The sequence below is a fragment of the Phallusia mammillata genome, chromosome 7 (genome assembly GCF_965637545.1).
Source record: "Phallusia mammillata chromosome 7, kaPhaMamm4.hap1.1, whole genome shotgun sequence".
Taxonomy (NCBI): domain Eukaryota; kingdom Metazoa; phylum Chordata; class Ascidiacea; order Phlebobranchia; family Ascidiidae; genus Phallusia; species Phallusia mammillata.
In genome coordinates, this window is record NC_137258.1 from 24,461,048 (window position 1) to 24,486,388 (window position 25,341).

Sequence of the window (25,341 nt, forward strand, 5' to 3'; positions counted from 1 at the left end):
GCCAAATCATTGTCACAAAGACCGTTGTTGTAAAGTGGCCTGGTTTTTTGACTGGCCTGTAGGCACCTGCCTACTTTGCCTAATGGTTAATCCGGCACTGCTTTTAATCACCATCCTGGATTAAACAAAGTGATGTACCTTGACCGTCTGTTAAATGCAAAAGCCATGAAAGCCAAGATCACTAGATATTTTGCTTGATTTTGTGTTGAATTTAAACTATTTTTTGTGCAATTGATTACAGTTTACAGACATCAAGTATCAAGCATTGCCGAAACCGTAGTTAGATCTTTTAGGTACAACAACGAATAAGTTATAACTCATGGCTGGATTAATTCACCAACGAAGTATGTCTGGGACAGTTCCTGGATCACTAGGGCGAAGACCCGAGTATCAGGTAGTCGAATATTTAGTTCAATGTTTGTTGGTATTGTGTAACCTACTCGGACATTGTTAAATTTGTTTTAAACCACTATTTAAATACGTATTTTGCATTTTAAACCTTCTTATCAACACATTTAGTTCAAACTAATGCGCCGGTGCTTTTCTACGCATATAAAGCCCGATGCCTCAAACCAATGCATAAAATCCAACGTTTCAATGCACAAACTAAAGTATTCATTGATTGTTGTTTACTTACTTAATCAATGCGACATTAAGGTTGTTTATTTTGATACAGCACAAAACATGATGTTATATTTAAAACGGCGAAGCGCTTTTGTCTTTTAACATTTGTATTCGAGTCCTAAGTTATTAATATAGTAAAAAGTTTGGGCGTTACTTTGCGACGCCTTTGTAATTACTGAAACAGCGTGACAACTTATTACCCAAACAAAGTTGTTCATTATTTTAATTTGTTTCAGATCTTCAAGTCCAACACACACAATAACCTGGTTCTAAACGGACTCAACGACCTTCGACAAGACAAAATCCTCTGTGACGTCACACTGGTGGCTCAGGAGCAGCCATTCACAGCTCACAAGAATGTTTTAGCCTCGTGCAGTCCTTACTTGAGGAATCTCTTCAACAGCGAAGAAGGTTTTAAAAGCGAACACGAGGTAACTTGCTTTGATCCATAAATATAAATAATAAAATTAGTTGTTATTGCTTCTATTGATGTGATGGGGAGGCACCTTCCGGGTTTTTTGTTTGTGTATTTTGTTCTGCGATGCATACAATATGCAGGATCGTTTTGGATGCCTTGGATCGCTTGGTGCACTTTAATATCGCTTTGTGCACCATATATCGCTTTGTACACCATTATGCCGCTTGGTAGACGTCTTTATCACCCGGTGCAACTTTATATTTCAAGCGATGTTAAGGTGCACCAAACGGTGATAATAATGCATTAAGCGAGGGATCCTGTACATTTTAGATGTACCCTTTGTTGTGCGCCTGAGGAAAGCACATAAAATGCTTGATTTTAAGAGTCATCTCGGTTAAGGACTTGTTCTTTTGATGAAAGTCACAATATATTTGCATCCACAGATTGTAGAGATTCGTGGTGTTAGCGCTGAAGGTCTACGTCATGTTCTCGGTTTCATCTACACGTCAGAACTCCAACTAAGCATGAAGAACGTTCAGTGTGTACTTTCCGCTGCTGGTCATATGCAGTTGAAGCCAATACTCAACTTCTGCAAGGTTAGCTACCATCCGCATTCCAAATGTTTAAACCTAGCATATATTTTTGGCCGTGTGTGTTTTGACCGAAGTTTGGTCGTCTTGCTTAGGTTCACATATTCTCTACCTAAAATTCTGTCAAAGACATGCCCAAGTTTATGTCATGCAGGACAGTAACATTACAGATGCTTTCCTATAATTTCATAACCAACAATTTTTGATGCAAAGTTTTGTAATACTATTAAAATACGCATACTGGTTTTTAACGAAGAACATATTTGCAAAAATAAATTTGAGCGTGGCTTACTATCTTATGAACCAGTCATTTAGTCAACAAAATTTGCTTAAATAGTTTTTCGTTTGTTTTTCAGGCATTCCTCATATCTGAAATATCGGTTTACAATTGTGTTGATATTATTCACATCGCCGAGAAATATCAACTGAATGGTGTTGAAGATAAATCTTATAGTTTCATTGCCGAGCATCTCAACGAGTTGGTGAAAACGGAAGAAATTCAGGTAATAAATTTGTTACAAGTTATATTTCTTGAAACGCACATTAAAGATATTTTGTCAACAAACCTGTCAATGAATTGTTTGTGCTTACATTTCTTAGTGTTATTGGGAAACTTAAAATTAACCTTATTGGCAGATTCTGTTTTTCAATAAACTTACAACAGAAAAAATTGGAACCACATGATGGTAAAAATTGTCATTTCAGGAAGCGTAGAGACAACAAAAAGCTTGTCACATAACACAGAATACATTTTTTTAATTTACCCTAAAAAAAGCTGTCATTTTGCAAGATTATCTCGATAAAACGCCAATAACCAACAATCCATAACACGAAACTATTTATTCAGAAACTGACCGTGGACAACATGAGTTTGCTTCTCGACTCTTACTCACTCAAGAACGTTTCAGAGTTGGAATTGTTCGAGGCGAGCAGACAATGGCTGTTGTATATCTCTGACAGGTGAGATGAAAATTGATAGTAAATATAAAAGCAAAGAAACGTACCAAGTATTTGGGCTGATATTAAACAAGTTTTGGGCCAAACAAATATGACAAACAGAAACCGCCTCGATACAGTGTTAGGTGACCTTGATCTATTCTTCCTGGAAATTGATTCTAGTTAAAATTAAACTTGAACAGCTTAAAATTCCTCGTTTGTTTTGTAATTTAGTAGTCTAGAAATGTTACTTATTGCCCAAACCAATGTTGTAGATCGAATAGGGTTTAAGTTGGAAGAAAACGTGTTTGATTCACATTCGGCCACATTTGTGCCACAATTTTTAAATTGGCTTTGTTATCGAAAGTTTCGTATTAAGACCGTGTTTCGGATGTGTACATTTAAGTTCGAGCCTCAATTTCGCGATCTTACAACTGTTAATCGCTTATTCGCAGATACCAACATGTTCGGGTCCTCATGGAAAAAATTCACTTCCCGCTCATTCCACCACGTGACCTGCTTCGTTACGTCAACTTTGTGGAATACATGAGAGTAGAATGCAACTACTTGCTGCTGGAAGCTTCAAATTACCACATGTTACCACACTCCCAGCCGATTCTGCAGTCGTCCAGAACTCAGGTTCGCTGATTTGCTTAATTAAATTAGCCAGTCGGATCATTATTTAAGTAAGAAACAACACCAAAAGTTCGCAAAAAACAACACTTTTTTTCTCAACTGGAAATATGTAACTGTTAATTAACAAGACTAATTAACATTAAATTGGAAATGCAATTTGTAAGAATAACAAAAAGACAGTACACACATTTTTTTCCAACATCTCTGCTTATCTGGCATTCTGTCTCCTTCGGTAATACTATAGTTACTTCAAAATGTTCCAAACAAACAAATCTTAAGATTTTTACTTTTTAGTTAACATTTGTGCCGCCAAAATTTCTCAGGTTCGTTCAAACGATCGTCGCATGGTTGTGATTGGTGGAGTGGATCCGCATGACCGAGTTTCCAATCAGCTGTTCGCAATCAACAGTGACATGTCGAAATCCGAGTTTCTGCCTCCGATGCACGAAGGCTTGTGCAGGTGAGAAGGTGTTGCTATGGCAACTCGAACAAGGGGGTTCAACGCATGAGGCGTTACCAACTCGAAGTTCTGTAGATTTTTCGCCGCTACTGGCCAAGGAACAGAATACAACACAGTTTACACTTTTTATGGCCTGAGAAATGTTCATACCGTCAAGCATCTGACATTATTTTTTTCTTAGCAACTCTTTTGCAATTCCTTAAAAAGTATTTAACACATACATTTATATTCATTTGCCATCTTAGTCTGAATCTAATTTTAACAACTTCTTTAAACACAAATTTAAATCTAACAACAAGACCATTGCTAAAAAAACAGAGCAGATAGGAACAAACTATACAAGTCATCACTCGAATGTTCTGCACAAGTTTTGGTCAAGGTCAAACTCAAGGTCAAATTTATGTTTTCCAGCCACTGCGCATGCGTACTCAACAACTTCTTGTACGTCATCGGAGGTCAAAACATGTTCGACGAGAGGGGAACCACCGCAGTTAATACCGTCATAAGATATGACCCAAGGTAAGAATCAGTTTAAAACAAATAAATTTAACTAAACGCTTTTTTATGGTTTGAATAACCCCTATTTTCTAATCAAGTATTAGTTTCCATTTTCCAATAAGGACCGGATGAAATTACAAACACTTTGAAATGATTCACATAGTGAATCTGCATAATTTAACTCACTTGTATATTTAGACTTATTTAGTTTGCTATGATTTCAATCAGTTTCAAATGGATCTTTATAAAACTATATTTTGCTCAAACTTTAGGTTTAACATTTGGATGAGAATCGCTTCAATGAACGACAAACGAGCTGGTTTCACTGTCAGTGTGGTGGACAATCGTCTCTACGCTCTTGGTGGGTTAAAGTTTATGAAAGATTGGTTTAAACTACAACGCATAAAGATCTTGGGCACAAAACTTGTTTTCTCAAAAATTCAAGTTTTGCACTTAAACTTCGAAAAAATCTACATAAAAATTTTCTTCTGTTTGCCAAACATTTATAGGTAAAAACTACCAAAATTGTGCATTGCAGCATTGTTTCTTAACCTGTGGCCAATTTGACATTTTAAAAACTCGTAACTTGTGGCCAATTTGACATTTTTAAATGATTAGTTTTTAATTTATCAGCGTCTTAGTTAGTAGTTTTAAATTAAATGAGATTTTTGGTTGCTCTCAAAGTTATCGATAACAATAAGGTTAAGAACCATTACATAACGTTGTTTCTCACCCTTAGGTGGAGTGAACGCTGCTGGCCGTATGTCTTCCATGGAATGCTACTCACTTGAGGACGATAGATGGCGCTACGTAGCCTCGGTGCAGGCTGGTTTGTGCGACCACGCCCAATCTGTCCATGGAAATCTTATTTACATTAGTGGTGGCTTCAAAGAAGGACGATTTACCAACCAACTTCTCGCGTACAGTCCCAGGTAGGCTTCAACTTTAATGCCTACCCAAGTAGGTTTTCAATATAGAACGATTAGCAAAACACAACTTGTTCACTAAGTTAGTTGTGTTGCTAACTCTAACCCTAAACGAAAATAATCTTTTCAAATAGCCATAATTCCTAATTAATAAAACAAACTCGGACATGGACTTAGCTTTACTAAAAACTGTAACATATAGTAAAGTAAGACACAACCAAGGCTTTTTATTTTTTACCGTTCGGCAACAGGTTTAAGACATCAACAGTGCTAAAACAGTTAAGGCATTAGAGAATAGTTTAATATAGACACAACAGCAAGCGGTGCAAGCAGATGCCAAAATACGGGTTTAATTCGGACTTGATTTTACCAAGTTTCAGGCTTTGTGTAAAAAGAATCTTGTGTGGGCCGGGTTTCGAGCTTCAGTTTCGGTTTTGTATCGGGTGTAGGACCTCAACTTTGCCCGCTTACAATTCTGGGACGCCATACAACAATCGTACAAAACTATGTGGAAATCACCCACTTCATTTTGTTTGTCTTTATGCAGACACGACACGTGGCACGAGAGGACTCCCATGCATTTCGCAAGGGGTTGGCACGCAATGGTCCCGTTTGGAGACAGCATATTTGTGACAGGAGGAAATGCTGGCTTGAACAAGAGAATCGATATTCACGGCAAGTAGTTGGAAACCTTAATTTGAATCACACAAGATTTTGAGTATTTAATAATATGAATATACTGTTGCTGCCAGGCATAATGCATCAACAAAATTTCAGCTCTTTTTTTCAGCTCGCAAATTTTGTTGATATTTAATAATATGTTTAGGTCACTCACAATATTTTTAATGATGCCCGTTTGAATACAACCAGTTTACCTCAAATTTATTATAGAGTAAAATTAGAACCATAGGTTTTATTGTTCAAATACAATCATCAATTTTCTTATTTCAATAAAAACATTAGTTTTTTCATTCAAATTAAATCATTATTATTTTTATACGGGTTTTCTGGCAATTGCATTTTTATACATTTTTTATAGAATCATTATTAGTTTAATAGTTAAGTACCAAATACTATTTTGATTTACAAGTTTTTATATTGTAAACATTAATTTATAGAAACGGAAATCTACAACGCGATGAGCGATCAGTGGACACTTGTGGCGCCCTTGCCGCTCCCCCATAGCGAGGGCGGTTGCGAATATTACGATGGAAAGTTGTTTGTGGTAAGTTTTCGCAACCAAGTGACTTTGGCTCATTTTATTTGCCACTAAATTTCATTTTCGTCAAATCACGTATACAGTGCAAATAACTAAGGCTTAATTTCGAATGCTGTGATTACCATTGCCTTGATACAGGCAACATTTTTATTCTTAATTCTTTCTTTATCCCTAATTCTTTAATTTCTTCTTTGATTTGTTAAACAGCTTAAATAACACACTTATGATTAAATAAGGTAATAAGTTTAGCTTTCACTTTTAGAGGAAATATATTTTGTTTTGTATCGAGATCTAAGGGTTAAATAGTTTGCCAATTATAAAGCGTCAGTTGAAGTTTAGTATGAACGAAATTTGGGTCGTTACAAACGAAAAGTTATGATGTGGATTTTGAAACGTTCATTTGTGTTTAAGTTTGTGTTTCGATATTTTTAGGTTGGAGGTTACAGCTGGTCACAACAGAAATGCCTGGGAACGATTCAATGTTACGACCCATCAAAAGACACGTGGGAGAGTCCAGGTGAGATAAAGTTATGATAACAGTCCTTAACTGTAATTTAACTGTATGTTCTAAGCTTCTGAATTTATGGCGACCTGGGAAATTTTAGCTTTTGTAAACCTTCAAATAGTTTATTGTGCTTCGGGCAAAACTTAAAAAATATGATGTTCATTTGACAAATACTTGTATGAGTATCAGAATGTACTTTTGTAAAACTTGTACTTTAAGAAGTAACTAAAACAAAATTGATAATAAACGATTGTCAATTTAAAAGATAAATTTAAAGAGTTATAATTAGATTACAATTTAATAATGTTTTTCATTGGACTTTTTATTATAAAAACTGAGTTCAAAGAACGCATTTTTTCATGTCTTGTGGTGAAACTTAAGAAATTAAATTCGTTTTACAGGAAACTTACCAATCGAGCTTTCCGGCGTCCGACTCGCCAACCTCACAATTCCCTATTCTGTGTCTCCTCGAAGCGGATTGGCTACAGCAAGTCACGTGCCGTTGTCATGGCCACCGAGGCAGCCGGGCGTGGGACCAGCAGGTCGACAAATCGAACAGGTGGGAAGTAATCACGATTTTTGTCTTTTTCACAAATTTCGCTTTTTTAGTACTGAATAATAGCACAAACCTAAGGCCCACGAAAGAATAAACACAAATTATACTAGTTTACTTAATTGTGGAATTGTGGTTTTACGCACGCAGATTTTTTTAATTGGTTTTCTTTGTGGCTAAATGCGCCACTTTCTAAACATTACAAGCAAACCAATGTTGACAATACTGGTCTAAAACCACAAAACATCCCTTCAACTTTTACAACATTTTTTTCTTCAGCTGGACCCACGTATGATGTCGGGCAATTCCCTCTTCAACGGCGTTGCCCCATCCCAGATTAGTGGGTCTGGACCGTCCCAGTTTAATGGTGGTGCCCCCTCCCAATTCATGCCGGGTTACATGGACCCCTTCGCTATGGGTGACATGCGTGACATGATGAGCGATTATGCACAACCAAACAACAAGTAGGTTGAAGCAAAGAAACAAATTTAGCTTAGATTACAATTGTATTTTGCTATACCGGCATTGGATTTAACTGCATTGGCCTGTGACGGTTTTCCTAATATTTCAATGCAACTCAGCAGCTACGATTTTTCCGATTAAAATAACTTAACTCAACAACATAAATGAACCCTCACAACAATGCGCGTTTCAAATCCTTTTTTCTCACATTTTTCCTTTCATCTTCCACCAGATTCGCTCCTCCTCTTGCCACCGGAAGATCCGACTCTTCCCGTTACAGCAATCCCAAGGAGTTCAGGACTCCGGTTGTTCGTGATCTTCCCATGGATTCAGGAAAGGAATACAGACTCGAGAGTCAAGATGGAGGAAGCATTTACAGGTGGGATGGCCCAGGATGTTAAGATGCACAATACTGTACAGTCCACCTACACCAGTGCACATGCATATGTGGATATGTGGTGAAGCATCAGTTTTCATAATTAAAAGATTATTTCAAACTTTATTCCAGTGAAGAATCTCAGAATCTCAACGCCACTGTTTTGATTTTAAGCTGTTAAATAAAATTGTAGTAAACTAAACACAAGATTGAGCACGATCGCGTCAATCACGTTAAACAACCCTAATTAACCAAATTTGCCCATGCAGGGCAAACATTTGGAAACGGTTTACTCCAGCATATTGACTGGTCTGTTTCTTTTTCGAGTTTTCAGGATCGCCTATAGTTACATAGCGTTTGACTCCAACAAATTTGCTATTATATATTTTTGCTATTGTATTTTTTGTAGGGATATTCAGAACCGTGCATCATTTGCTAAACTCATTTTTTTCTGCAGTCATCCACGAAGCACGAGCATCGACGATTCTAGCTCAATAAGTTCGCGGACACCTAGCGGATTTTCAAAGGACATCGACACCGATGCATCTGAGGCTTCCACTTCAACCATGGGAACACAGAAGAAGGAATCGCTCCAGAGCGCCTCCAGCAGAAACGATGCTAACGGGTGGAAAAACGCCGGAGGGCGCTCAAGATCACCGAGCTCGTCATCAAGGTAATGAAAATAATCATTTTGCTTCGCTAGTTAAGCTGTATTTCTATCAAACCTGAATCTTAAAAGACAAAACGCTGATATGCCAGTTCTATAATAAAGACGTCATTCTGAATCAACCCCGTTCCCTTCCCTAAGGCAAGGCTAGAAAATCCAGCGTGCTGTGGGATTCGAACCCACGACAGGAGCCTTTTCTTCTTTGGTAGACAAAAGCTTCAAAAACGTTCAGTGTTTTCTTCCGCGTTTTTGATCTTTGCAACATTTCTCCTCAAAACGTGTTGTACAGCAAGTTATCAACTTAAGTTATACGCAATAAAATAAAAGTTTGAAAAACCGCAAACATACATGATCGTATTTTAATCTTATTTCAGTGACAGTGAAGAAGATGAACGAAAGTCGAGACCTTCATCGATCATTGAAACAAAACCAGAAGAACCTTCGACTTCTGGAGAAGAAATTCGAGCCTACAGATGAACCGGATACCATAATGATGTTTCACTCTGAAAATGTTTTCCGTATTCCACCATTGCAAGAATTTATAAATGTTTAAACGCCAAGACAACCACAAAGTAAACAATTTTTTAGTATTTGAATGTTTATTTATTGGCGATGTACAATTGTTTGTGCATTTAATGATGTTCAAAATCGCAAAAGTGAATTTTCAACATTGTTTTGTGACAATTTTATCTGTAATATTCGTTAAGTGCGTCTTGTACAGTTGGCACCGAATTGCATTAATTTGTCGATAAAATGCACAAAAACAGTACGTGTGGGATTTTTATGGCGCGGAGTCAGTCGTTGTGAAATAAAGCCGAAATTTTTTCGAGCAATCCTTCGCCAGGCGTTCCGTCGCCACTAGATGGCGGATCGTCCCTTAAAGTTTTGGTCGGCGTCCTCGCAAAAGGTGTTTCCCCTCGCAGGAACACTAAATCCGATGAGCCGAAAAGCGCCACCCGCGCAGCAGCGCCGTAAGTGGTGTCCATGGTTCGCACGTGGCCCTCGCGAGCCGAGTACAGATGCTCGTTGCCAGTTAGGGGAAACACCTGCGGGTGCACGTGAAGAAAAAAATTCAAACTCAAGTCGAAGTTTTCGCTGGTGGTCGAGTTCAGACCGTCCTGGAACGGATTAGGACGGTTCATAGAGGTCATTTCAAGGTGAATCTCGTCGTCTAAGCTGGTCTCGTAGAGCTGATAGGGCACCACTAACCCCCAATGAGAGAAGGGTTTGTTCTTAATAGTGTCCAGTGTGACGTAACTATCGACCCAACGTTGAAGGAAACGAGCACCCGGTTCGGCCAGAATGATTCCGTTGCTTATCTTGTTCAACAATGATCTAAATGCACAGATGTGTATCACAAGTGGAATGCTGTTGGTGGTAAATCAAAAATATAATCTTAAAATGAATCTAGCATTCCTTGCAAAATTATTCTTTGTACAACGTTTCAACAGTTCGTCAGGGTAAACATTTCAATTTGTTTGTGTTTATTAGAATCGATAACATTTAAACGTTTGTCATTTTCCGAAACGGTTACTTCAGACATATATTATGCTGTGCAGCATTTTCAAATTAAAGTCCTTGAATGTAATGTACAGAACTGAAATGTTCAAAAACACTTCTTCAGTTGATGATAACTTAGTCAAAACAATATAAAACATTTGTTTGGCGTTGCACTACTAACAGTTGTTGTCAAGTTAAACTCTTACCTGCCCAACGTCACAGGAAAAGCTCTCAGCCAATCAAACGGCTTCAAAGTTATGACGTCGAGGTCGAGATAAATCCCACCGTGTTTTTGTAGAATCAACAGACGATAGAAATCAGATTGCGCGGTTGGGTTCTTTAACTGGTTACGTAAAAGTCAATTAGTCGTAAGCACAAACACAAACTCGTTGTTTTAAGCAAATCACATCTGCACATTAAATTAGGTTAATTGTCTCGTTTTTACCACTTGTCCGAATGCAGAAGAAGGCGGATCGGCTTGTATTACCCTGACGCATGGGATTTCATCCAATACTCTTCTCCATAGTTCAGTCATTTCTAGAAAACATCGTAAGATATTAAATAATCTTAACAGATTTCTATAACTTCAAATTTGCAAATCCACAGGACATCGTTTAAAAAGATATTTTTTGAGATTTTTTTGCCCACTTTTTTTGTAATGTGCAATGTGTCAGACTGTTTGTTTGGGCATAGCACAATAAAACGCGTTTAACACTGTTTAGCGCATTTCTTTATCGACGTTTTTCTACGAGTTGTGAGATCTTGGTAACACAAATAGATGAAATCCTTCACCCTTGTGCTCACCAAACACGCCATATTCAGAAAACTATAAACAACTCCCTGCTCGACAAAGTGCTATTTCTTGTGAGCTCCCGTTGGACGCTTTACAATACAGTGCAGCTGCAGCGCGTTTAGCCATTATCCACCAATTGTGGCCTTCTCTGTTTTTCGCTCCATAACGTTTCAAAGGTGCGCAGCTATTTCCGGCTTGGTGATTGTTTTAGTGCAATTTTGTCGCTGTTTTTTAAACTCAACTACTATGGTTGAACCTCACCTACATCATTTCCTGCTCCATGATGGAAGTATATGACAGTTGGACGTTGAAGACTTGCGACCGACCTGATAGCGAGATATTGATGAAAGTAATTCATCTTATACGGGTCTCCAAGCCACACGAAGTGCACAACGTTAGGTACGAATGCTTTCCAATCTTCCACAACCAGTTTTCCACACGAGATGCGAGTAAATGGTAACCGGTCGCATATGACGTAACCTGAGCTGGTATTCGGCTCGTCACAGTTGGCTGACTCACGAGCTTGCTTTACCAAATCGATTTGGAAAGCGCTATTGTTTTGGGGCTGGAAAAACATAACAACGAAAATAGTTCAAATAATGCGGTCTGATGAAAATATTATGCATGGTTATTTATTAATGCACAGAAAGACGGTACAGGGCCAAAATCGTGGATAAAGTAGGTATGTTTTTGTAGATTGCGATTACATACTCGGTTCTACTATTAATGCTGTTGATGAGTGATTCGAAAAACTTTTTACTGGTAAAAACGAAAACCTATTTTCAAATTATTTTTGCTGTGAACAGATAGTACCCTTTACTAGTGCCCTTGTACTGTGACAACCACACGAGCTCAATTTATTTATGAGACACATTACACAAAATTAAACGTCAGACAGCGAGGTCTTGCTAGTTAAGATAGAAACAGTATTGTGAGGTTCTTGCTAATATAACACAAGACCCTTATGAGGTAAATATCCCTAACATACGTTGTTTCTTTGCACGTGGCCCGCCAGTCCCCTTTGTAAGTTGGAGATAGCTTGACTGACGTCCAACCTCGCTAGCATCATCATACTTGTCTCAACGAGCAGATAAACAAGCACAGAAAATCCAACGCATCTTGGAGACAAAGCGTGCCTGCCTCGGTACCGTAAAAGCCGACCTTTCATTTCGAACTACTGTTCTACATAAACGTCTTTGCAATCCCTTTACTAACACGCTTTACTGAGTTAATTTAAAATTTCTTATTTGTAATAAGCTAGATGTGTTAGTAAACTATAGGATGATATTCAAAAAGTTTACAGTGCTGCCGTTTCAAAACAATTTTCTACAATATCCGGTTTATGTTTTATTACCGAAGCGCGACAAGATTTTTATTGTTTGGACGATTGGTTACCGTGAGATAGTAGGATGTGGATATTGTTTATACACAGCATGTATATACTATGTTATAACATTTGCTCATATTGATTTAAAACGCCAAAAATGCATATTATAAGCAGTGGTGGGATTCAGCCGGTTCGCACCGGTTCTAAGGAACCGTCTCACAAAATTTTATGTGGTCAGCGAACCGGTTAGCATTACTGGTTGCTGTCAATCGACTTTTTGTGATAGAACCGGCTGAAAAAATGACTTTTGTGACGGAACCGGCTGACAAAAAATTGGAATCCCACCACTGATTATAAGTGATTAGTTTTATCACAACAATATGATCCTTGTTTTTGAAGTCTTGCTTTTTTTCAGAGAGGCATGAATTTTTTGGCCTGTGCTGTGTAACAAATCAGAAAAAAGTGTTGACTCTCTGCATCTTACATGCATAAAGTTGATATTTAAAACTTGAAACCTAAATCAAACCCCTTTTTACAAAAAATTCCTGACCAAACCAAAAACTTCTATGTTTACCGTAGAGTCATTCATGCGTGACCTAGTTGAGGTTACGAAAACTCCCGGGGAATTTTTAAATAAATCTCGCGGATTTTTATTTCCTCTGTTGTTAATAAAAAAGTATTTTCTACCAAAGTGTATCTGTTTGCACACATGTCAAGTAGTATTTGCATTTGTTTTCTACTCCATATCCATGCAGTATAGAGTAGACTTTTAAAACAAGCGTTTAAATTTTGTAGTTGTATAGTTTGGTTCTTTTTGATTTAAACATATTTTAAAGACTTTTTAATAGCTTTTACTACAAACAAAACCTAAATTGTATGTTAATTTTGGCAGTGTGATGAAGCAACAAAACTATGTGCATTCATAGCAACCAATAATTACCAATTAAGCACATGATATTTTATGTACAAACCAAACTGTTTTGTTTGTTTATTTTCAAAGAATCTTATTCAAGTTTGCACACTGAACTATTTTATGCAGAGAATTACATGTTAAAAACATAACTTTATATCGGTTAGATATGTCATTTTGCACCAGCTGGAACAAAACTTTCACACAAATACTGAAAAACTCACTTGGAAAGTAAAGGCCCAGACATAAAATTAAGCCAACGGCAACATACCAAGTCGAGTTTCTTGTTATTGAATGGATTTGTGTAAAAAATGACAACTTTAGCATACACCAGATTATGTTGAAATATATTTTTGCACCCTTGTTAACCTGGTAATTGACTTTTATTTGGGAAAAAAAAATTATGAGAAAAGTGTATCAACTAAAATAGACAACATCATTGCTTAAGGATAAAACTTTTTTGTGCAACTGTGGTGACTTTAATATTAAATTTCGCTTTGTTTAAGTAAGTAATACTGCTTTGAAAATACATTGCTACAATTCTCCAGGAACTCCATAAGTATCTATTGTTTAAAGTAAATTTTATATACTACTGACTGGACCAAAACTAATGACTCATTTGTCACTTGTGGTTGTGATGTAAAAGGCATGAAATGATGAACAGGTTAGTATTAACTGTTTTACTTTATTTTTATAGTTTTGTGCAAATGCAGATAAGTCTAGATACTATTAAATGGATTTAATTTGGAGGTTTTAAATGTAATCAGTTATATTGCAAGTCATATGCTTACAGTAAACTATCACACACATTTTTTAAATTAGGGTTTAACAACATGTTTTGTAACAACTGTGGTAGCTTGAGTAATTTGCTGATGCAACACTGAAATTGCTGAACTACAAGTTTTTCAAATGTGCCCCATTTTATGTTAAGCTTATTTCTGGGAAATGTGTGCTTTTGTTGAACAAAAACAAGTATATACCTTTTTGTTTTTTTATTGAAACTAATTGTACAGATTTTTTTACTAAACTGTAATATCGAGGACAATTGAACATATTACAGTACTGTTGCGCAGCATCAGTTTTAAAAAAAATGTTAATATGTTGGTGGCCATATTTTCTTATGTGTGATCCGATTTCAGTTTGTGCTGGGTATGAAACTATTGGCCATATGTACATCAAAGCATTAAATACTTCATTGCATGGGTTCTAGTATTTTTAGTTGATTTTTGTCATTGTTAGTTATTGTAGCTTTCGACGGAGTACTTATCACAGGCCAAAGTAGATAAAATTGGCCACAATTTTTTTTAAACTATACGTTCTTCAATTGAATTGTATACCATTGCCGTCTGTCCAAAACCATAGTATTTAACTGTTTACCAGAAAGGTTTACCCCAAAAGAAGAAGTCAAGCTGCTTGGCATACGCACAATGCCTACATAAATATAACAAATTTCGTGCTAAGTAAGTTTGTATTGGTCTGTTCAAACACGTGGCTGAAAAGTTTCTTTGTGTGGAGTTTGTTGTTGCTTCTAATTTGGTTCCCTTTATTTCGGGGAACCCCCTTAGTGGTGACTCCGGTTTTGCTTGTGGTGCGTTCCGTTTCGCCGAGTGCGGATTTAGGTGTTTAACAGTGCGTGGCGGAGTTCCCCCTGTTGCGAGGTGGAATATTGATCGATCTTTCCTGCAACTAAACCCTTGTTTTTCGTTTAAATCTGTTGACCTTTTTATGGTGCCCTGTTTTGTGAAATGGCAAATAGTGCATAAAGGTTGCACTTCTCTCTATTTAACGGTGCATGACATTATGCGTGGGCGGACATATTTAGTAAGTTTTATGTAACTCTAAACAGTTGGTAACCAGTGATGAGGAATAGGTCGTCTCGACAAATGCGTGTTTCTTGTCCATTTACGCAATGTTGTCGAGCAGTGGCCTTTAATATCTGTAAAACCTGACAGAACATAGGGTTAGATCCACGAAACGCGAGTGCACTGACCTCAGGCCCTTTCCTCTCGACATACTTTGCGGGGCTTGTGATTCATTATTGCTCGATCGTTGATGATTCATTGTAAAAATCTTTGGAACTTTTAAATTGGGTTCTTTTCGCTCACATGATAGATGTTAGTCATCAGACCAACTGTGAGTTAAACTAACACGAATAAAAAGACCCGTTCTGTTAAGATCGATTTCTACTTAAAAATCTAAGTGGGGTATCAGAATGTCAGATTGTAAAATATGTATATGGCCGTGTGCACTACAAATAGTTTTTCAGGAATAACTTTCAAAGTTTATGATTTGAAAACACAAATGCCAACTTCTGCAAACAAAAGTATATATATAGAGCAGTAAAAATTGATGCGGCGGTTTTAAGCCAACTTTATTATGGAAGTTTGGTTTACTACTCTTCGTTTGCTGAAATACATCAATGATTTATAAAACTATGTGAAACCGTAAAGGTTTATGTGATAATGATTTAGTCATATAACGTACCCAAATACGATAAAATGTGGTTAAACTTTCGTTTTGTGGAATTTATTTGAACAATAATTTTGGATTTATTGATTACGAACGCACGTCAACTGTGACCCTACAACATTCGTGTATGTGTTTCTGTTAAAAACTGTGTTGAAAGGAAATGCTCGATAACAGCCGGGACTTTCCACCGCTCACTGCAGACGTTATTGCCACAACGCCGCTTCGCTCATATGTTGCGTAACGTGCTTTGCTGTTTCATAACAAACATCGGAACCGAAAGAAATCAAGGTTATTTTCTGGACATCGTGGTTCTTCTTTACCGAGTTTTATTTGCTGCTTCCAGAGACTGAATTTTTATGACATTTAAGGGCAACAAAAGGCAATAATTTGCAAATTGGTATATCAAGGGTAAGGCTGTTTTAGTAAAGGTCAGTTTCAGTGGGAAGTAAAAATAAGGCAACGACAAGTATTTTTTGCAAATTGTAAGTTATATTTTAACGTAAATTGAACTGCAGCAATTGAAACTATAGGGTTGTGACGGTTTTCACATGTAGTGTCACATTTTTTTGGTCCAATGTAAAGCATAAGGAAACTTTATGAACCAAACTATAAGTTCAAAAAGCCATTGCACAAAACAAGAGCAAAATATATAAGGCCTGCAGAAATGCCTGTAGAAATAAGGTCAACCTGCAAATACATTTCGGGCAATAGCACAAACGTATGCGTAGCTTTTTATGCATCTTACATTAACTGCTGCTTTAGGACTTGTTTATAGTTTAGCAAAATTACGAACCGAAATGAGCAACATAAATCAGCTTCAAATAGTCAGTGGATATGCAGAGGTTTTCGGGTTTGCTTGTGATAATAACAATAGCGGTTGTCGTGAGAGTTGACGCATCAGCTGGTTATAAATTGACGACCTCAAAATGATAATAAGCGAGGCCTCCACCAGCGGAACTGACTGCTGTAGGTTTTCTCCGCTTGGAAAGTACCGCTGCCCGATACAATACTGCTCCTCTCCCGTTTTTCTCTTTAACGCTCCGAGGAGAAGAGAGGCGTTAGGCTTATGTTGTCGTCGGGTGTTTTCCACTGGCTTGGTCTCTGCCTCTGTGGAACGAGTATTTTTCTGAATGCAGGCGATTTCATTCACTTGCACACTGACACAGATAGCTTGGAACGCATCAGTGAAATTGTGTGGAGTCTGCAGCTTAGATTTTCTAAACCTGTCAATAGTTTAAGCTTGTAAAGTGAATGATATGTAAAGCTGACTTGCTGCCAGCGTTTGAAATTTTGTAAACAAGCCAGGTCAGTTGTACGTCGGTGCAAAGCTAGCTATAGTGGAGCTGTACATGTTTGAGATCACTTGCGTCAACTTACTTACGTATCCAGTCATTTCTGGTGCCTTGTTGAAGATATTCGAGCCGTTACCTAATCCTTTTCATTTTCAATTGACCTGCGTGCAGTGAAACTTAACACGAACCTTTAAATAAATTGAAGTAGGTGTGTTGTCAGATTTGTGTAGATTTAGCTTGCGTCTGATAGCATGGGTGACGCTCAATTTGCATGTATGTTGACCTTTCTACGTGGAAAAAATATTTAAGTTTGTGGTGTGTTGTGCAGAGTAATATATTGCATACTGTTACCTTGTAGGTGCAGAACAGGCGTTAGATCTATTTCGGTGAGTTTTATATACAACACGTAACAGCAGCTGCTTGAAACATGTTTAGTAAACTGACGGGTCGAGTGCAAGGGGTCGGAAACCCCCTGTTCTGAAACGTCACTGTTTGCACTTTCACGCTTCGCTGCACACTAGCTGACTAAATTTCAGGTTGCATAGTCAGGAGTTTTAGTAAACGTTAAATTATGTTGGGTTGTATGTTTTCCACGCGTTTAGGCAAGATGGCTTTAAGTTTCGCGTCATAGCTACCTGGGAGATTGAGTTCTACGCATCCGCAAAACAGCCGGAATCTGTAGTTTTGAATGTTTTTTTAGCATGTCTCATTGCTGTGTTAGTTCCGAAGTCACTGGGTTTCTTGTTTTTGTGTAAGATCACAAAATGCTGGTACACTAAAAAAACACTCCTAAAAACTATTAAGAAGGGTGTTTGCTTTTAAACAATATTTGTGAAATATATTTTCGATTTACTGCTTATAGCTGAGAGTAATAATGCTATGAGAATTGCACGAAGTGTTATTTAAATTTTGCTGTAGATTTCGATTTTATAGTTTTTAACTGATACGCTACAATTTTAAACTGGATAGCATAATTCACTGCTAAAATTTTTCAGTGCGAGTATTTTGGTAAGTATTTCGGTGCAGTACACATTTGTAAATGTCAACTTGCCGTTAGCTGTTCGATGTTCGTTTTAACGTCTTTGACCTGACTAAGACGATAATAAATGTCAGAGCATTAAAACATTTTACACCGGGACATCGGCTTGGACATGTAAAGTGAAGGTCATTCTTATGTTAAACTTCACAGCTGGTTTAGTTTCTATTTCTGCATCAGCCCCTCCCACTTTCCGCCCCGAAACCACGCAACCGAACCTCTGACGGAACCTTCATTGTGCTATTGTATCTCGTTATAGCTGCAGGGATCGTCAGGTTGTATATGGATGGCTTTAAATGTTACAGTTTTAAATCTTTAACGCAAAGAGAAGCTTCCTTTTACTTCAAATTTTATCTATTTTCAGTCTACATTGAAGTTTTTATTGTGGAATTTTGTATCGTTTTATTTTGAACTTATAAGGCGAAATTTAGATTTTAACGCCAGGTTACGTATAATCGGCAGAGAAGTATGTAAATGCTTCTTAAACTTTTAACTTTGGTCAATGCAAACACATCAAAAAGATGGCAGCTGGTTGTTTTAAAGCTTTTATGTTTTTGGATATTTTAGAGTTGGAATTTTGGTTTTAACGGCAAGTTACGTAGCATCGCTTACATACACTCGTAAAACTGTATCTAAATGCGCGCAGTTTTTGCTATATCCGCCGTCATTTATAACGTCTTCATGAATTTTCTGAACTGATTTTTTTACAGGTTTTGTGCTTTTATCAAAAATCAAAAACGCTTAATCAGTTTGTGCGTTTCTTATCGAAATACAGCACATAGTTTCCGAACTCACAGACCAGTTGCAATATCCAACCTTTATCAAAATTCGATTGAGTTTTAATGCACGGGAATTTTTTGATGAACTCACTCATAGCTTATGTCGGTTTACAAGAGCAGCAACATCCGGAGTAATTTCCATTTCATGAGCGGAACATAATAATTTTGTGCTCAGGATTTTTGAAGGCCAGCATTTGGTTCAATTGGCAAAATCCTGTAATAATGTTTATAATCTTCTCTACCCGACATATTAATGCAGAAGTATAGAAGTAATTTTTTGACAAAGTTTGACTATGTAAATTTGAGCGGTGTACAAAACTACATATTTATCCTGAACAAGGACTTGGGACTAAATTGAGGTAAGCGTAAAACCTTCACTGTTGTCTTTGTTTGTCATTTTACAGTACAGAATTGCAATAATTATTTAGTGTATTTCGAATTATAGTTTTATGGTTATCAATTAATGTTTGTTTTGTGGTAAAGGCGGCCCAAAAGTTCACGAATGAAGGGATAGTTTGTTTTATTTACGTTTTTTGGACAACTTTCAAGCTTGTCACTCGTCAGTAACTGTAAAGTAAAGAATCTATGGTAGGAGCCAATCTGGTCAACATAAATTAACGAAGAGATTCGTATGTGTGTGCCCAAACTGTTTCTGGATTTGTACAAGCACATTTCGTGTGTTTTATTGAGGCCAAAACGCGAGGTAAAATCTGATATTGTTTCAGTGTTTGGACGATTGTCGTCGCTAAAGCCGTAAATAACTAACGCCTTGTATTACTCGCATGCGGGCACAACATAAAACCATTAAAACTTGGGCTTCATTCGGCGCCAAGGTTGAGTAATTTTCTCGCAGTTTGGTTGAATATGCGAGTTACGCAAATTATGTCGTTGCTTGTTTGTGTTGTTTGGATTTCCACTTAACCAAGTCGGATTTACGAAAGCGGGATTGGAAATACCAATGTTGCCTTCGGGCGCAGATTGCAAACTCGAAAACAAGAGTGGCCATTTTATTTCGCCTTATGCATTGCATTGTAAGAAGCTACTGCAAGTGTTATTCAGCGATAGAAATGAATGCTTTTTATTGCATTTAGATTAATTGCAAATTCCGTTTAATTGAAAGAGGATTGTAATTTATAAAGTACAAACCCATCGTTTGTTAAGAAAAAGCTTTTGTTAATCGCATATTGGTGTTTAAATAAGCTTGGCAAATTGCAAATGCAGTTAACCAGATTCGTCTGTATTTTTTGAATATGTTTAGCAAAACAATAACAAATAAGATGATGTTCTTTAAAAAACAAAAATAACAATAGATTACGATAGAAGTGTTTCTAATCAACAAAAAATAATTTCATAATTCACAATATTGACAGGTTACCATGCATTTGCTTTGTCTTCTTAGGGATACTTACATCGAAGTTTGAACTATTTGATTCGAAGGTCGAAACGTGCGAATTTTAAATCGGGTTTCGCAAAAGTTAGATAAAAAGTTAATTTTGATTTCTACACAGTACGCACGAGCTTTTCTATGTCATCTTTGGTAATGTAACGATTTATAAAAAGAATATTTTAATACTGCTTTTAAAAATTGGTATCAGGCTAAAAAAAATAACCTGTGAAGGTTTTGGTTTCAAATTTAAACAACACGTCACCAGACAACGCCACGCGTTCTGTACGTCACAATTAAATTACTTTCATTGTTTCGTGGGACACTAGAAACCAAAACGGCTTAATAAAGTTGCTGCGTGCGTTGTGAGCTATGTGAAGGTTTCCGACCAGTCTTATCAGCTCGTTGTTGTGCTTGTAAGTGTAAGTGCCGTGCACCTGTTTGTATGTGGATATCGTTGAGAAGTGGACAAGTGCTGGCGAAATTTACGCGCCTCAAGCTGGAAAAAAGTTTTGCGTTTGGAACTTAAGAATTCGAGCCTTGATGCGCTGTTTCCCACATCTTAAACCTGTGTGAGTCGAATCTTATGAGAGAATTAAAGTGTTGGTGGAATGTTCAAAGAAAACCGTTGTTTCATGTTTTCCAAGATTTGTGTATGACAACGTACACAACAATGTACGTTGGACACTTCTCAGACTTCCCAATCTCAAGTGCTTATTGGCTCAATTGCCTGTCTATTTCTAAATTAGCAGAATCTATTTATGGTTTAACTTTGACTACATGATTTCAAAAAGTCAATCATCAAAATCATAAAAAATTAACTTGGAATGAATTTTTTGAATGAAAGTTTTATTTGTTTGAAATTTGCTTTTACTAAACTACATCTTTTCTGCATTCCGAAAGTGTTTATTTGACTTTTGAGAACTCAAAATCATAATCAAACTTTATTACAGTCGTAATCATTGGGGAAAATTGCACTTCAGATAAAAAAATTCCCAGGTGTGTGAATTTCGAACAAAGACAATCGCACTTGATGTGGCGAGTGAGTTTATTGTTTGTGAATTGATCATGTTGATTCAAAGTGTTTTGGGTTTTGCGCACTTGCGTAATTACACCGCGCCCAGCAAATTATCAACGAGTACTGTCACGATTCGGGAAATGAAGATATTTCCACTTGTCATCCTCGGGTTGTGAAACTCCCCGATATTTTGTCGTTTTCGAGAACGCCGCATTCTTAAATCAAAAAATCTGGTTTCATGTGGGATTTTTTTTTGTCAGAACTAAAATAGTTGTAAAGATTTTATTTGTACAAATCTAAATTGCGATTTTTTGCTCTTGTACGCATGCTAAAATGTTATCACAATTGTCTGCAGGTCAGTGTGTGCTGTGCAGAAGATTGATATTTCAGTAATTGGTGCTTTTAACTGCTTTTGGTACTTTAGTCTTGAAACAATATACAATCGCGTTAAATTAGTTTTAATGTAAATTGCTTGTAAAGATTTTTTGAAGATCTAAATCGCACTTTTGGGCGTTTGCGCTTGTTTAAAAGGTGACATGCTTTAAAATTGACTAGACTTTACAATTATTATCTGCAGATTAGTGTTTTTATAAGATTGATATTTCAATGGTGATTGTAAAATCAAATGTTTTTGTTGCTTTTAAATCTTGAAACACACCAGTGAGTTTTTAACACCGAAGTCTTTTGTTTAGTTGCAGTGGATTGCAGTGATTCAAGATTGTTAAGTAATTGCAAAACCTGTAAAAGAATTAACATTTCATAAATGCCAACAAGATAAAATCGGACCAAAGAAACATAAAAAAAACCTGGTTTTGTTTGTTGTTTGACAAACACTTTTGACATTTCCGCTGTTTATAATTTGAAGCGTGGTTTGAAACCTTTTGTATTAACGAAATGGAGAAAGTGATTTTTTTTCGATGGTTTTTTACATTTGCAAAGGTTTTTTACGTCCTCAGTTCTGGAGACGGAAATCGTTATTGTAGCGAGTTTTAGGGCGATTATTTTTTTAAATTGCAAAAAACAAAAAACATCTTTTGCTAGTTTTAAAAAAAGTTAGCTACAGTATTAGGAGTCATAAAAAACAGTTTAAGTTTTTTCGTTATTTCTCAAATATTTATGATTTTTTTGGCAATATTTAAAATTTTTACGTTTCATTATTTGAAGCTTCTTCTTAACCACTTCCCGTCTGCAATGCTGTATTATTGACATGACAAGATGTTATGCAAGGTATACAAGAGCTTGCGGGTTGATTGCCTCATCACTTGTGTCATGTCACGTCGCAGCTCGTCGGTGTTTTACGTTCACTTTTGACTCATCAGTGGGGATTTCTGCTTGGCCTCTTTGCTCGCTAATTACTCCGTCACTCGGCCTGCAAAGCGATTGGGTTTACCGAGGTTAAGTGGTGTGGAATGTGAGATGTCAGTTGCTTGAGAAGTTTGCATTGGTTGTGTTCATCCTGAACACTAAGGACAGTTTTCGTTATTAATTTTTTGTTTGTAGACGCTTCTTCAAAACTTATTAAACATCTGTTTATTAAACACCTTACTAAATTGTTTACGTATTCTTTTATTGTTTCACGTATTCTTTCACGTTGCCCAAAGCAACTTTATTATAATGCAATGATTGCAACTTAAAGCTGCCAATGGCCACGTCAGAACGAACAATTTCGGGTTCCTGCTGGTCACATTGTGTGTCATTTCATTGCGCCCAGCAAGGCGTTCACCAAGGCACGAATGTTTCGTGTTTGAAAGTAAAGGTGGAACACTACATACGGATCTATGTTTAACGATGAAAATAACGGCCCAAATAGACGTAGAAAGCGACATGCTTTGTTGTATAAACGTTTCGGCCAATGGTCATCATCAGTAATATGAACTTTGCATTTATTAAAGTATGAGAAATTTAGTTTGTAAATTTCCTTGATTGCAAAAAGCGCGTTATTTACACGAAGACAGTGTTATGAGAAACATCTTAAAATGCTTTGTTTCGTTCTTCAATCGGCGGTTTTAAAGTTGTGTAAATAATTAATGTCCACTTAAAGTAGTTGAATTAAGTAAAATGGCTTCGAAGCAACGTTTGTTTAAATCGAATCTTTCCACGGGAATTAAAACAGGGTGGATGAGGGACTTTTCGATTAAGACTGGTTTTCGTGTTTGGGTAATCGGTCACATTTTGAATTCCCTCCTATCGTTTTCATGCACGTTGTTGCTTCATGCTCTACAAACGTGTCGGAAAAATCCACATTGCGACCAAATTGCGACGATTAATTATCGCGCGGAACCGGCGTGTATGCAAAGATGCAAACTTAATTGCACAATAAACTCAAACCCTGTTGTTTAGTCTTTATTGTTTCCGAATGCAATTTGAAGCGAGGTTTTTGATTCATGTGTTAGTTGGGCAGCAGTTTTCTATTTATAAAATAGCAAATCTTATTCCTGTTGTTCAAGTTTGAATGTTACGTAAGAGTTATGTGTGCATTTCAAATGGGAACCGCTGGTTTGTAGCATTATAAGACAAACGTGTTTCGCATAATGTACTGCAATGTAATACGGACCCAGTATGTATTTTACCAATTGTCATGACAATCCTGCAGTATATATATCATAGAGTGTATTTGGTATTTGGTTTATAACTAAATTCAAGTTTACTTTTTGCATTGATTGGCAGTAAAGGTGATATGACCAGAAGAGGTTTAAGCAACAATAAAATTTTCTCCTTATAAAAACAACAGACAGTTACAACAGCTATTGTGTTTGTATCCAATATACAAAGACTAAATATACCGGTAGTCACATTAACAACTGATGCCGGTAGCACCACCTAAGATTTCTATATATCATATGTCATGGTTGCGCACACATTGTGACAATAATGAAACCGAATACACTCGACATAATACTGAGTCATCAAGGTTCGCTTACACATATAGCTATACTTAGTGTGCTATCCAGACAGTGTGACGTGGCACGGCATTTTGTCCGTCATTTAGGCTGTGAGTTGCCATAGATCAGTGGTTCTCAAACTCGGTTTTTGGATCCCAACTACTTATTTTGCGGCTCGCACCAGACCTTTAGAAAACCACCAAACATTGCTATTTTAGCTTTCAAAGTCATCTTCTTTAGTGGTTTTCTCAAGGTTTCATGTTTTTGCAGCTCCCTACACACTTAAAAAATACCATTTGGCCCCGACAATAAAAAAGGTTGAGACCACTGCCATAGATAGAGTGACCCAGGATAAGTTAAGTTAGCAGGTCCAAACCTCGTCACTGGAACATTTGTAGATTGTGACTTACCTGTTAACGGTCGAAACTGGATTGTTAGTTATTTTTAAGTATTATTGGTTTCTTGCATGCTTTGGAAGGTTCTGTTTCAGTTCAGTCAGCGGTTATACAGTCAATTAGTTTAAGTTGGTGGCTTGGTGCTATGTGCACATTTTAACATTTTTATCTTTATTGACTTCAGAGTAAAACATTAGAATTGTGTTGGGTAGTTTTAAATGTAAAAGTGCCAGAACTCATTTCTACATCAAGTTATATCGGTGATGATTTTTCGACCGAACTGACTGAATTCATTCAAACGGAAAACAGGTAATTTCAACTTTGATTAATTATGAATGGTGACTCTGATTTCGGGTTTCCCCTAATTTCTTCCGATCTCACGTCAGTGGATTTTTTGTCGGAAGAATTTCAATCGATCCTGGTCAAACTTTGCCGGCTTGTCTGACACCTGCGTGCTTATGTTTGTGATCTTTGGTGAATATTGTGAATATCACATGAGAATATTGTGATCATCATGTGAATATTGTGATCATCATCATGTGAATATTGTGATCATCTGAGAATAGTGTGATCATCATGTGAATACTGTGATCATCACGTGAATACTGTGACCATCACGTGAATACTGTGACCATCACATGAATATTGTAATTATCACGTGAATACTGTGATTTTCATGTTAACAC

General features: G+C 36.8%; 3 protein-coding genes across 5 annotated transcripts in view; 2 read left to right on the plus strand and 1 right to left on the minus strand.

Annotated features, from left to right (window-relative positions):
- Positions 1-220: 220 nt before the first annotated feature.
- Positions 221-9,636, plus strand: LOC145237742 (kelch-like protein 9). Its single transcript, XM_080100715.1, has 18 exons — positions 221-394; positions 861-1,055; positions 1,486-1,638; positions 1,989-2,135; positions 2,480-2,592; positions 3,024-3,207; positions 3,528-3,664; positions 4,076-4,183; positions 4,435-4,523; positions 4,902-5,094; positions 5,636-5,763; positions 6,207-6,313; positions 6,740-6,824; positions 7,214-7,371; positions 7,645-7,829; positions 8,060-8,206; positions 8,661-8,876; positions 9,245-9,636. Exons 1-18 carry the CDS (start codon positions 320-322, stop codon positions 9,345-9,347), a joined length of 2,523 nt encoding a protein of 840 aa, XP_079956841.1. The 5' UTR covers positions 221-319; the 3' UTR covers positions 9,348-9,636.
- Positions 9,637-9,664: 28 nt separating this feature from the next.
- On the minus strand, positions 9,665-12,331 carry LOC145239105 (uncharacterized). The gene is made up of 5 exons (XM_080102388.1): positions 12,152-12,331; positions 11,425-11,728; positions 10,816-10,907; positions 10,577-10,713; positions 9,665-10,250 (listed from the first exon to the last, which is right to left on the minus strand). The coding sequence occupies exons 1-5, from the start codon at positions 12,329-12,331 to the stop codon at positions 9,665-9,667; spliced, it is 1,299 nt and encodes a 432-aa protein (XP_079958514.1).
- A 1,621-nt stretch (positions 12,332-13,952) lies between these two features.
- The window catches only part of LOC145238145 (uncharacterized), a 45,677-nt gene continuing 34,288 nt past the window's right edge, over positions 13,953-25,341 (plus strand). For 2 of the 3 annotated variants that reach the window (XM_080101220.1, XM_080101223.1), the window contains exon 1: positions 13,953-14,064. The gene's annotated coding sequence lies outside the window, so the exon portion shown is untranslated. Of the gene's footprint in view, positions 14,065-24,843; positions 24,965-25,341 lie in introns of those variants that run through there. The other variant, XM_080101221.1, reaches the window with a different exon arrangement.